The sequence below is a fragment of the Brassica oleracea genome, chromosome C5 (genome assembly GCF_000695525.1).
Source record: "Brassica oleracea var. oleracea cultivar TO1000 chromosome C5, BOL, whole genome shotgun sequence".
Taxonomy (NCBI): Eukaryota; Viridiplantae; Streptophyta; class Magnoliopsida; order Brassicales; family Brassicaceae; genus Brassica; species Brassica oleracea.
This window is the reverse complement of record NC_027752.1, coordinates 46162854-46175313: the sequence shown is the minus strand read 5'-3', so window position 1 is coordinate 46175313 and position 12460 is coordinate 46162854. Positions and strand designations below refer to the sequence as shown.

Here is a 12460-nt window from a genome sequence, read left to right as displayed (position 1 = left end):
GAATAACCACTATAAAATCACTATTTGCTTGAAAAACGGAGACAACACAGCCTCCAAACCTCTTTGAACATCATCATACGTTAGTGGAGGATGCAACTATGCATTAAAACAATATTGTCGTATTTTTTGAAATTTTATCAAAATCTATGTGTTAACCCCTACGAAAATATTGAGTTTTTGGTAAATGTTTTATATAATGAAGCCTATAATCTTTAGTGTTGTTTTAAAATTTCTAACCACGTTCTACAGTTTTATTAATGTATTTTACGATTCTTTTAATGGTATAAGGGAATAGTTATAATTTTTTAATCAATTAATTTAGTAAAACTTCATTATACTCCATAAATAGATGGAATAACCACTATAAAATCACTATTTGCTTGAAAAACGGAGACAACACAGCCTCCAAACCTCTTTGAACATCATCATACGTTAGTGGAGGATGCAACTATGCATTAAAACAATATTGTCGTATTTTTTGAAATTTTATCAAAATCTATGTGTTAACCCCTACGAAAATATTGAGTTTTTGGTAAATGTTTTATATAATGAAGCCTATAATCTTTAGTGTTTTTTTAAAATTTCTAACCACATTCTGCATTTGTATTAATGTATTTCAAGATTTTTTTCATGGTATACCCCATTCTACATTTGTTTTAATGTATGTTAAACTCTCTTTCATAATGCATTGAAATTGTTTTAATTTTTTATCAATTAATTAAGTAAAAACTTCATAATACTCCCTAAATCGGTGGACTAGCCACTATAAAATCGCTATTTTTCTAGAGAAGCGGAGACAATGAAGGTTCCAAACTTCCTTGAACATCGTAATATGTTAGTGCAGGATGCAACTATGCATAAAAACAATATTGTCATATTTTTTTAATTTTTCGGTAAATGCTATATATATTCAAGCCTATAATCTTTACTGTTGTTTTAAAATTTCTAACCAAATTCTACATTTGTATTAATGTATTTAAAACTTTATTTTATGGTACATGGGCATCTTTTTAATTTTTTATCAACTAATTTAGTAAAACTTCGTATAATCCCTAAAATCAGTGGACTAACCATTACAAAATCATTATTTTCTAGAGAAACATAGACAGCAAAGGTTCTAAGCCTCTTGATCATCATTATATGTTAGTTTAGGATGCAACTATGCATTAATAAAATATTGTTATATTTTTGATTTTTTCAAAATCTATGTATAAACCCATACGAAATATTGAGTTTTACGTTAAACGTTATATATACTGAAGCCTAATTTTTTTAGTGTTGTTTTAAAATTTCTAACACATTCTACATTTGTATTATCAAATGAAATTTTATTAAATTAAAATTTCTAAAACATTCTACACTCCGTAGTGGTTAAATTATCAAATGACACTTTTTTTGTATGACAAAAAAAAAATTTAAATAACATTTTTTTTTTGAAAAAAAAGAGAGTACTAGTTAAGAAGAAAAACATTAGATGAATTCGGCTTGACAAGCCTAATCTTTTTGGCTTGCATTGTTAGTACTTATGTAGTATGAGATCTTCAGAAGTAGATCAGTTCACTTTGATTTATCAAAATATTCATGACATATCAAACATACAGTATATTTTTATCAAATCGATTCATGACATATCAAACATACAGTATATTTTTATCAAATCGATTCATGACATATCAAACATACAGTATATTTTTATCAAATCGATTCATGACAAACTATAGTGGGGATTTTTTTTTTCATTCAAGTACAAGCGGTTTTGATAATATCTTCAAAATGCTGTTTCTCATGGATAATAAGATGTCCAGCTTCTGGGACTTGATGAAGTTTTATCCATGGCAGCTTATCACATATATAGAGTAAAGCCTCACGCAAAATTTGTTTGTCTTCGAGTGCACACCAAATGTGAACCGACCCTTCGTTACCATCTGAAAACGGATTGAGCAATTCGGTTGGATCAAACTCCCAATTTTCAAAAGACGTAATGATGTCCCGATGCATGCTCACATATTCGCCTTGTCGTAGAGCGGATTCCTGGAACACATATATAAAAGTAATAGCTACAGATAATGAATCTAAAACTACACAAACTTATTTAATCAATTAGTAGATGCATGCAAGCTTACCTTGATATAAGAGTGTTTAGTGTGCTTATCCGCGAGTTCTATGTCGCGCTCGGTCATCGTTGATAGGGGATTCAGATTAAACGGTGAAAACCATTTCTGCGTCAACCACCAATATAGCAACCACGGAAGGTAGTGTGCAACTCGAAATGTCCATTGGTTCTCAATTGGTAATTTCTTGAGCGCTGCACTCAATAGGTTTTGAGGCATACGACTCCACCAAAAGTTCAGTAAGGGAGCCACCAACGTTGCTCCACTTAATCTATTGTTAGAGAAATTCACATTAATTAGTATAAATTATATAATCTCGAGTGTCTAAGTCTTTAACTTTATAAATGCAACATATTCTAGTCATGTCTTCTAATTAATACAAAATAAAAAATTTGACCGTTAGTATTTATGTAAACCCACATATATATAAAATAAACGGTAGTTTTACTTTTGCTAAATATAATTTTAGATATTACTTTTTAAGAGATTGATGATATATATATGTACGATATACATACCTGTGAGGAATGTACTTGAGACAGCCGTAAACTGGATAAGCTCCGAGTGACATTCCTAAGACATGGAACTTTGGACCAATTTGCAATTTGTCTGCGAGTTCTTCGATATCGTATGTATCCGTTTTTATTGTTCGTGATGGATGAGCATCGCTTTCTCCATAACCAGCTCTATCGAAGAGCAAGAAGAATATCTCGAATTCATCAATCATTTCCTAAGGCCATATGAGAATTGTATTACGATATAAGAAAATCATCAAAAACACACAATTTGTTTATAACATCCTGATCTCCTTATTTGAATATGTAATCACTAATTTATTCTTTAGTATTAAAAATACCTGTGTGATTTTTAAATCTACTAACTTGGAACTTCCATAACCATGGATGATGATTATTTTATTTTTGGCTTTATCTTTTGGAAACCCTAATTCTCTGTAGGCTAAATATCTCCCATCATTGAGCTTAATTCTTGGACATATCTCAGAAACATTCTCCGGCAGCGGAATTGGTGGTGGAGGTTTTATGGACTTGTAGACATGATAGCCTATTAAACAGACAACTATAACTAGAAGCAACATCGTTTGACCTGTATATTTGATTTGAAGGAACATTGCAATGAGTACCTTAAATGCTTAGAACACAATATGATAGCTTATTAAACTGCAAAATTATTAGAGTTTCTTTAAATATAAAACTGAAAGAAGTTGATACATAGATAACTGTAAATAATACGAACAGTTATTTAGGAGAGGCTCGAGAGGGAGAGAAACCCGAACTGGTGACTTATTAGGAGATGGAAAATTAATGTGAAGTGATGGAATATCTTCCCCAAACAAGTTAAATAATACCCAGAATAATACTATTATAATTCTTTTTTTGCTGGCAAGCTGACCTCTTTTGTTACACATGTATTTCACTTTTTTCTCTTTGTTACAAATGTCTTTCTATTTTTCAACTATGTTGCGTATACACAATCTTAGTTTTGAATTTATTACAGATTTTGGATGAATAAAAGAGTGAACAAATAGCTACTAAAGATTTAACATTATCCTTCTTAAATTTTGCTTTAAAAAATGAAAAACATTAATTGCATATTACATCTTTAGTTTTTTTATTACTAATAAAATAGCTAATATTCCATCTGATTCAAACTAGTTGGTGTTTGAATCATAAAATTATGTTACATCTTTAGTTGATAACTTTTATTCTTTTTTTTGTCAGCCTTATACGTTTTTTTGCATTAATTAAAACTAATCTAACAAATAAAAAATCATCTAATAAAATATAAGTGGTCAAAACACAAAATAACATTAAATTTTTGTATACAAAATCTTAAAACATCATTTAAATTGAAACAAAAAAAACCTTAGAACATCAATTAAAATTAAACATAGGGAGTAATTATGAAGAAAAGTATTACATATCATTCTTAAATTTTATTGTTTAAAATGAAAACATTAATCGCTTATCTACTTGTTTAATTAGTTCTGATTTAATAAAACGACTAATTAAAGAGAAAAATCATTATCCTTTTACAAAATTTACTATTGAAAATGAAAACATTGGGTTCTTTGTTTAAAGGGTGTGTAGAAACCTCTTTGCAAAGTGTCATACTAATATTTTGTTGGTAAATTTTAATGTAGAAGCTTTTAAACGTATTTTACATTAACTACCAGTGGATTTGGTTGTCTTTTTGCATTTACTTTTTCATCAATTGTGCAACTCCCGTCATTAATTTTGCTTTTCATATCTTGTTTTTTATTTTATCAATTGTGCAGCTCCCGTTATAAAGTATTGATTTTTTTTTTTTGTCAATCCATGCATTACTTTAAGTTCAAAAGATAGAGACTACACCTCGTGGAGAGGAGATTGTTGGAGTTCATACAAGGTTGATTTTGCTGATATACTTTTTTGTCAAGTAGCATTTATATATAATTTCTTTTTTGTAACACAGCATTTATATATAATATACTTACAAAAAGGTTTTTATAACTTCCTTCTGCCTTTTTCTATCATCTTTTGTATATAGAAGTCGGTTTTAATATTTCTTCTGGCTCACATATAAATCTTTTGTTATTAGTACTTTCTTGGCATCTCATTGATTTGTGGTCGATTTATGTCAGATTGGTTTCACCAGCATTTTGCAAACTTTGTGTTGTTTAAATAGCTGAATTCGGTTGGACAAGCTTAATGTTCTTGGCTCGGATTGTTAGTACTTATGTAGTATGATATATTCACTAGAAGTGCACCAATTCACTTTTATTTAATAAAAATATATACGTCATATCAAACATACTGGATATTTTGTCTAATTGATTCAGGACAAACTGTAGAGGTTTTTTTCACTCAAGTACAAGCGGTTTTGATAATATCTTCAAAATGCTGCTTCTCATGGATAATAAGATGTCCAGCTTCTGGAACTTGACGAAGTTTTATCCATGGCAGCTTATCACATATATAGAGTAAAGCCTCACGCAAAATTTGTTTGTCTTCGAGTGCACACCACATGTGAACTGACCCTTTGTTACCATCTGAAAACGGATTGAGCAATTCTGTTGGATCAAACTCCCAATTCTCGAAAGACGCAATGATGTCTCGGTGCTTGCTCACATATTCGCCTTGTCGTAGAGCAGATTCCTGGAACACAAAAAGAGTAATAGCTACATATAATGAATCTAAAACCAGACAAACTTATAATATAATTTAGTTATCAGTTTCTACATGCTTACCTTAATATAAGAGTGTTTTGTGTGCTTGTCCGCGAGTTCTATGTCGCGCTCGGTCATAGTTTCTCTGGGATTCGGACTAAACGGTGAAAACCATTTCTGCGTCAACCACCAATATAGCAACCACGGAAGGTAGTGTGCAACTCTAAATGTCCATTGGTTCTCAATTGGTAATTTCTTGAGCGCTGCACTCAATAGGCTTTGAGGCATACTACTCCACCAAAAATTAAGTAACGGAACCACCAACGTTGCTCCACTTAACCTATTGTTAGAGAAATTCACATTAGTATAAATTATATAATCTCGAGAGTTAAGTTTTTAAGTTTATAAATGCAACATATTCTAGATTTCTAGTCATGTCTTATAATTAATACAAAATTAATAATTATGGACGTTAGTATTTATGTAAGCCCACATATATAACATAGGTACGTAGTTTTACTTTCGATAAATATAATTTTAGATATTACTTTAAAGAGACTGATGATATATAATGTACGATATACATACCTATGAGGGATGTATTTGAGACAGCCGTAAACTGGATAAGCCCCGAGTGACATTCCTAAGACATGGAACTTCGGACCAATTTGCAATTTGTCGGCGAGTTCTTCGATATCGTATGTATCCGTTTTTACCGTTCGTGATGGATGAGCATCGCTTTCTCCATAACCAGCTCTATCGAAGAGCAAGAAGTATATCTCGAATTCATCAATCATTTCCTAGAAGCCATTATAGCCATATGAGAAATGTATTATGATATAAGAAAATTATCAAAAACATACAATTTAGATCACCATGATCTCCTTATTTGAATATGCAATCACTAATTTATTCTTTGGTATTAGTACATATATACCTGTGTGATTTTTAAATCTACTAACTTTGAACTTCCAAAACCATGGAGAATGATTATTTTATTTTTGGCTTTATCTTTTGGAAACCCTAATTCTCTGTAGGCTAAATATCTCCCATCATTGAGCTTAACTCTTGGAGATATCTCAGAAACATTCTCTGGCAGCGGGATTGGTGGCGGTGGTTTTATGGATTTGTAGACATGATAGCATATTAAACCGACAACCAGAACTAGAAGCAACATTGTTTTACCTGTAAACACGATTTGAAGAAACATTGCACAGAGTACTTTATTTAGATGCTTAAAACATAATATTATACAGTATATTGATAGTTTCATTATACAGAGGACATCATATGAAATTAGCAATAGTGATCATTGTAATGATATTGTAAATTCCGAAGAAATTAATAGAAAGTTTCTTGAAAGGAAAATGAAAGAAGAAGATATTTAAAAAGAAATATGCGTGACCTGTTGATTTGAGAGATGACAAAGTAATACGAAATCGTGAGTGATGATATCGATGGCCTAAGCATCTTACCAATACCTATATATACCGACCATGAGACAAACAAAGGCTAAAGCTAAGTAATTAAACAAATTCTGAGGAAATGCAACTTACGCGTTTAGATTTGAACAAAATGGAAAGAAATAAGATATTATATCTGTATAAATAAATGATCAATATTCTTTAGCATGAAAATACATATTGATCATGATACATAAGTAACATCTAACTACGCACATGCACTTAGGTGATGGACAAGTATCAAAATAATTAATAAACAAAATAATTATTAAATTCCACTAGATATAATTTATGTGCTTTTTAAGACTACAATTAAGAACTAGTACATGAATGTATGCGTATGAATATGATTGGTGTTTCCTTTGCCGACACTATAATTAATGTTTGATATTATATCTAAACCTTTGTATATACCTGAAAAACAAAATTTCGACATATCCAATGACTCTTTGACCAGTAGCCTAGACTCCAGAAATGTGGATTTGTTTCTAAATTTCATAAGATATACATTGTATGAGGTTTAAGGATGTAAAATTAATTTTAAATATATGTGTACATGACATTTGTATAAACTATAATCATTTTTAATTTGTGTGAAATATTTTAGTATTTTTGTAAATAACTATTCTTTTCCCTACGACGATCAATAAATTTAACATTTCATCAAAAAAAAATATATATATATTTTAGTTTTTTTTTAAACACCGTGTAAAATATTTTAGTTAATTTTAATTTGTATGAAAATGTTAAAATGACATTTTATAAAATGGGAAAAAATTATGAGGCGCTAAATGCTGGAAATTAACATGTCATAAGGTATTTGAATTCCTAGTTACAAAGCGTTACCATTAGTGTGTTGGACCTATTTTTTTAGAAATTCTAGAATAAAACTCTTGTTTGGTTTCGATGTATTCTTAGCGTTGTACGAATCTCTACGACCTATTAAGTTGTAGACTCATTAAACGAAACAAACAGTTTTCAATCCAGAGCCTGATGATTGTGGACCTTGTTCCGAATGAAGCCCGATCTCGTAATACTGTTTTCTCCCATGTTCACTCTTCTCCATCCGGGTTGATCTCAGCAATCAACTTGATGGAATGAAAGCTAATAAAATATGGAGACTTTGTCGCCGAACAAAAACAAAAACAAAAACAAAAATTGATTATAGAAAGAACCAGAATACACTCAAACTTGATTGTAATATGTTCTGGAGAATTTGAAGAGCAAAAGTAATGAAAGTCCATGATGGAAACGACTTTGCTAAACTGCAAAAAGCATTTATTATTCTTTCACAAACGTTCTGATTGTTTCTTTTGTACCGAAGAGTAGATGTAGCAGTAACAAGATGTGGCTTCCATGAGAAAGGGAAGAAGACTTTGGATTCTTCTTATTCAGAGATCCTCCGGACCATTGATGTCCTGCAAAAAGAAATTCAATTTTGGTGATTCAGTTTCACTTATTTCTAAATCTAATCAAAGAGTAGTAAGTGAAACCAAAATATTCGGCTCCCTATAGGCTAAATATCACCAACCAAACAATTAAGAAACCAAGCTCAAAACCGGATCAAACACTCCTAGAATATAACACCTTAATAGTCAGTTTGTTAGGTTACCTTGTTCTCGATCACAGCACCGTCGGGTATTTCAATCTTTGTCCCGGATTTTGCGGTCACAGTCACCTTGCCCTTCAAATAACCAAAAGAAACCAATTTGAGTATATTTATGCCAAACAACACAAAGGAGCTACAATGTTATGGGTTGTAGACTGATTTTTACAAATATATATATACCTTGAGAACAACGGAAGAGCCAAAATAGACATCACCAGACACCTTAAGGCTGTCTAGCTCGACTATACTAGGGATGGACTTGAACCGGCTCAAGAAATTAGCCACCTGTTTAAAAAAGATTTAGATACACTATGTGAGGCTTTGAGAGATGATTAGAAACAAACAAGACTTGCAATTTGCAAAGCGATTATTTTTTTACCTTCTTGAACTCGGGTCCCAGTTCGATTGTTGGGTTCGAGGGGTTAGTTCTAGCACTGTTTCGGATGACGAAGCCATCGACTAGGGTGTAGAGATCAGACTGCAGAAGAATGGAAACTTTAGCCATCACTCAAACGTTTCAGAAGATGTCTATGTTACTCTGTTTCACTTTAAAATGTGGTATAGAAGTGTTTACCTGGACGAGCAACAAGTCTGAAGTTGCCTTCACTGGCAAGAACCGTGAGCGAGGTACATTAACACCGATAGCATTGTCAAAGAACTGTTTCAAGACAGAAGAGATTCACACAACAAAAAGGAGTCATAACAATCTAAAAATACTTCAAATTGTACAACCAGGACATGCGTATTAGTATTACCCTTATTGCTGCACCAGCTGCAGTTTCCAGTTGAAGAACTTTCACTCCATCGACTTCCTGAATAGAATTTCAGCATTTTCTCAGATATACAGTTATGAAAATTGCAAAACTAAAAACTATGCAATAGGCCAGGCATGCACCTTTGGGTTAGGAATGATCTCCATTTTAAGCGCGTCAGCTTCCACAAGCTTTTTGATGGCCTTCAAGTTCACCCATCTGTAAATTCACAGAGTTAAAGTCTGCAATGACGTTTATATATCTTCTGGAAATTTTAAGTGCATGCTTTACTTACAAGTTGTTTGTGTTGAATATCTTGAACTTCTCAATTGATTTGAACTCATTGACCTACACAAGGATGAAAACATGAGTTCAGTAACTCTTTTAAACGGATGATAAAAGTGAATGCAAGCAGAAAGACGGCACAAACAAAAGTCTACAGTTTCCCCTTCATAAGAACAATGTAATGCAGAGAGAGGGAAAGAGGGTTTGAGGAGCTTCTGACAAATTATTCTGAAAACTAATCTGGTTTATCAACTTTTCACACATCTCTAAGGAGTTACAAGAGCTTAAAAACAAATCTCTAAAATTTTGAAATCCAAAGAGAAACAGGAAAGAAAACCAAAAAGACGTATGGACTTACATGTTCATCAGGAACCTGAGCAATCTCCAAGAGCTGGGATCAACATGAAAAACAAAACAATTTTAGAGATCAAGAAATCGAGTTGGTTCTTCAGTAGAGCAAGAAATTGCAGCAGTAAGAAGATCATGAGATGCAAAGAAGTTTGCCATATGCATATCTGGCAATAAATGCATCTACAGAATCCCAAAACAATGAACGATAAAGGAATAGCAGTCTACAAATGTATAAGAAAAGGTACATTTATAAACAAGAAATGAAGCAGTTACGAAGTTACCTGGACTTTGCCTTCATAAGAAATGAGAGTTCCTCCCTTTACATCAGCTAAGGTTTTGGGTGTAACCTCCATACAGTATTCGTTCTTGTTCTGGATCAAGTGCTTCAAGATTTCTGCAGCAATTAGACCAAGTACGAGGGAAGAAACACAGTTAGTATGGAATTTCATGCAACTTCTCTACCTCCCTACAGTTAAACAACTTGTAAACAAGAAAAAACTATCTAAAGAAGACATACTTAAGTCAACGATGGCACCCAAGTTGTCCGAGTTGGCAACAAACACATACTCTTTACCCTACAAGATCCAGAAAACCAAATTTTCAGTAAGGATGTATATTGATCTTAAATGCCTGGGAAAATAGTAGTCGACTGTACTAAAGAATGAACCTGGGATAAGAAAGCATCGAGCTTTCCACTGTTCATGAGGGATGGGAATACATCACCGTGACCGGGAGGATACCTTCACAAAGCAAAATTATTAGTAGGCGATCTGAAACCTGTTAGAAAAATCATAAGCTCTTGTTCTCTGCAATAATAATGGACTAATCTCAGAGAGCCCAAGGCATGATGATTTTAGTTATTAAACAGTTAAACAGCAGAAATAAGACGATCTAATGTGATTTGATACAATATAAAATTTTTGATGCGGTTGAAAACTTGAGTGACACTGAAGCACAGAGAAAAAACTGACATGTAAAGATACTATTTTGATTAATATAACAAAATGAAATCATACCAGCCATCCTTGTCGGTCTTTCCCTTGCTGGGCCATGGCACAAACTCATCAGCGACAACACGGGGGTATTTGCTCTAGAAAATCCAAGTAAACACTATTAGTTGCATACTCGATGTCAGTTTTTGCATATAGAAAATTTTAATTTGCTAGCTATATATGCGCACCTGGTTAAAAGTGTGGATGTCAACATTTGAGTTGGTGTACTTCTCCACAATCTGAATACAGACGAAAACAGTCAGCCAAAATGAACAACATAAATTTAGAAAGTGAAAGAATGTGAACCACAATGAAATAGAAGTACCTTTTGTGTGTCATCGTGTGTATTAAACGAGTTCATGAGAACCAACGGGACCTTGCAGCCATACTTGTTGTTGAGGTTCTGTGCGCGAGCAATATAGTGGATGCATTAAGATTAGGAAACATGAGAGAAGTACCAGAACCGAGTGATAAAGAAAATGACGAACCTCAATCTGGATAACAATCAGATCGAGAAATGTCAAACCATCACGAATTTCAATAACCGACCTGGACAGTAAAAAGGTAAAATATAATTTATCTGCCAAAATTTCACAAAGAGATTGCTCACTAACTTCAATAAGAATCCACTAGCAATGACTTATACCGTAGCAAGTACGCAAGTGAAATGAAATGAGAATGACAACAGATAAGAGAGAAAGAGGCGCTTACTTAGGGCCAGTGCATCCCATAGTTGTCCCAAGACCTCCATTAAGCTTTAAGACAACAAGTTTGTCCAAAAGATTCTTGGTCTCGGAAACATCTACATCATTTGTAAAACATATACACAGTTTTCGAATCACAGAGGAACCACAAGCAGAAAATAGAAACTTCAAAACAGATCGATATCAAACCTTCAGAGACGGGAGCCATTTTATCGTAGGGAACAACGATTTCATCAGTGGGCGTCTGGATCTTACTCCACTCAATGTGCTGTGCCTCACCGCTTCAATTTCATACACGTAATCAAGTCACAGAGAATCTAATTAGTCTACCGTTACGTCGTCAACAAGCAACACAGATCTAAATCCAGATCCGATCCGATAATCAAATCCACACATCCATCCACAAAGAGAAAGAACAAACCTGAGGTAGCGTGAAACGAGGTTGATGAATCCGCTCCTCTCATTCTCACTGAAACAACAAAACAGATTCGATTCGAAATCATCACGAAAACGTCAGATCTACGATTAAAGGGAAAAGACGAAGCAATCAAATCTGAAGGCCGACCTCATTTCGGTAAGGCCATCGACGGCGGCTTTGAGCTGGGGGAGATTCTCGGTGGTGGCAGCCATCGTCGGTTATCGATTAGAGCTTCTGATCCGGGGAGAAGATTGTAGACGATGATGGAGAATAAAACGCAGAGGCGAATTGGGAGATTCGGAGGAGTAGTGGTGATGAAGTGACGATGCGTGTCATTACCGCGAATATATACATATTTTCTTCTCTTTACCAATTAGAAATTTACACGTGGTATTTTGCATGTCCGTCCGGTATCTACGTTTCTTTTTTGTACCGTCAACTTTATTTCCATTTCTCTAGCTTTTTTTCACTAATTTTTTTTGGTCACTAACTAATATAATAAATATTATTTTCTTACATTTTTAAATACTTTCATATTGTTTTATTACTCCGAAAAAAAACATTCTTCAATTATTTTGACTAAATAGAAAATTATTGATTTTTTAAATT

At 33.0% G+C, this 12460-nt stretch overlaps 3 protein-coding genes across 3 annotated transcripts; all 3 read right to left on the bottom strand.

The window, feature by feature from the left end:
* Window positions 1-1740: 1740 nt before the first annotated feature.
* LOC106294326 lies at window positions 1741-3207 on the bottom strand. The gene is made up of 4 exons (XM_013729883.1): window positions 2968-3207; window positions 2630-2841; window positions 2124-2382; window positions 1741-2031 (listed from the first exon to the last, which is right to left on the bottom strand). The coding sequence occupies exons 1-4, from the start codon at window positions 3205-3207 to the stop codon at window positions 1741-1743; spliced, it is 1002 nt and encodes a 333-aa protein (XP_013585337.1).
* A 1768-nt stretch (window positions 3208-4975) lies between these two features.
* On the bottom strand, window positions 4976-6724 carry LOC106294274. Its single transcript, XM_013729836.1, has 5 exons — window positions 6683-6724; window positions 6215-6462; window positions 5866-6077; window positions 5359-5617; window positions 4976-5266 (listed from the first exon to the last, which is right to left on the bottom strand). Exons 2-5 carry the CDS (start codon window positions 6452-6454, stop codon window positions 4976-4978), a joined length of 1002 nt encoding a protein of 333 aa, XP_013585290.1. The 5' UTR covers window positions 6455-6462; window positions 6683-6724.
* A 1174-nt stretch (window positions 6725-7898) lies between these two features.
* LOC106343185 (probable UTP--glucose-1-phosphate uridylyltransferase 2) lies at window positions 7899-12170 on the bottom strand. Its single transcript, XM_013782331.1, has 20 exons — window positions 11999-12170; window positions 11855-11902; window positions 11623-11714; window positions 11441-11531; window positions 11218-11278; window positions 11055-11132; window positions 10918-10968; window positions 10754-10827; window positions 10405-10477; window positions 10255-10312; window positions 10019-10131; window positions 9745-9777; window positions 9397-9449; window positions 9245-9320; window positions 9105-9161; window positions 8924-9007; window positions 8729-8827; window positions 8530-8634; window positions 8353-8424; window positions 7899-8158 (listed from the first exon to the last, which is right to left on the bottom strand). The coding sequence occupies exons 1-20, from the start codon at window positions 12061-12063 to the stop codon at window positions 8132-8134; spliced, it is 1410 nt and encodes a 469-aa protein (XP_013637785.1). The 5' UTR covers window positions 12064-12170; the 3' UTR covers window positions 7899-8131.
* Between the last annotated feature and the right edge of the window lie 290 nt (window positions 12171-12460).

Coding starts and splice junctions, on each gene's coding strand:
- LOC106294326 (XM_013729883.1), bottom strand. CDS start 3,207: ATGTTGCTTCTAGTTATAGTTGTCTGTTTAATAGGCTATCATGTCTAC. Junction 2,383..2,629: donor CTCAAGTACATTCCTCACAG/GTATGTATATCG, acceptor CTCTAACAATAG/ATTAAGTGGAGCAACGTTGG. Junction 2,032..2,123: donor CTAAACACTCTTATATCAAG/GTAAGCTTGCAT, acceptor TATGTGTTCCAG/GAATCCGCTCTACGACAAGG.
- LOC106294274 (XM_013729836.1), bottom strand. CDS start 6,454: ATGTTGCTTCTAGTTCTGGTTGTCGGTTTAATATGCTATCATGTCTAC. Junction 5,618..5,865: donor CTCAAATACATCCCTCATAG/GTATGTATATCG, acceptor CTCTAACAATAG/GTTAAGTGGAGCAACGTTGG. Junction 5,267..5,358: donor CAAAACACTCTTATATTAAG/GTAAGCATGTAG, acceptor TTTGTGTTCCAG/GAATCTGCTCTACGACAAGG.
- LOC106343185 (XM_013782331.1), bottom strand. CDS start 12,063: ATGGCTGCCACCACCGAGAATCTCCCCCAGCTCAAAGCCGCCGTCGAT. Junction 10,313..10,404: donor TCGATGCTTTCTTATCCCAG/GTTCATTCTTTA, acceptor TGGATCTTGTAG/GGTAAAGAGTATGTGTTTGT. Junction 9,450..9,744: donor CTCAGGTTCCTGATGAACAT/GTAAGTCCATAC, acceptor ATCCTTGTGTAG/GTCAATGAGTTCAAATCAAT.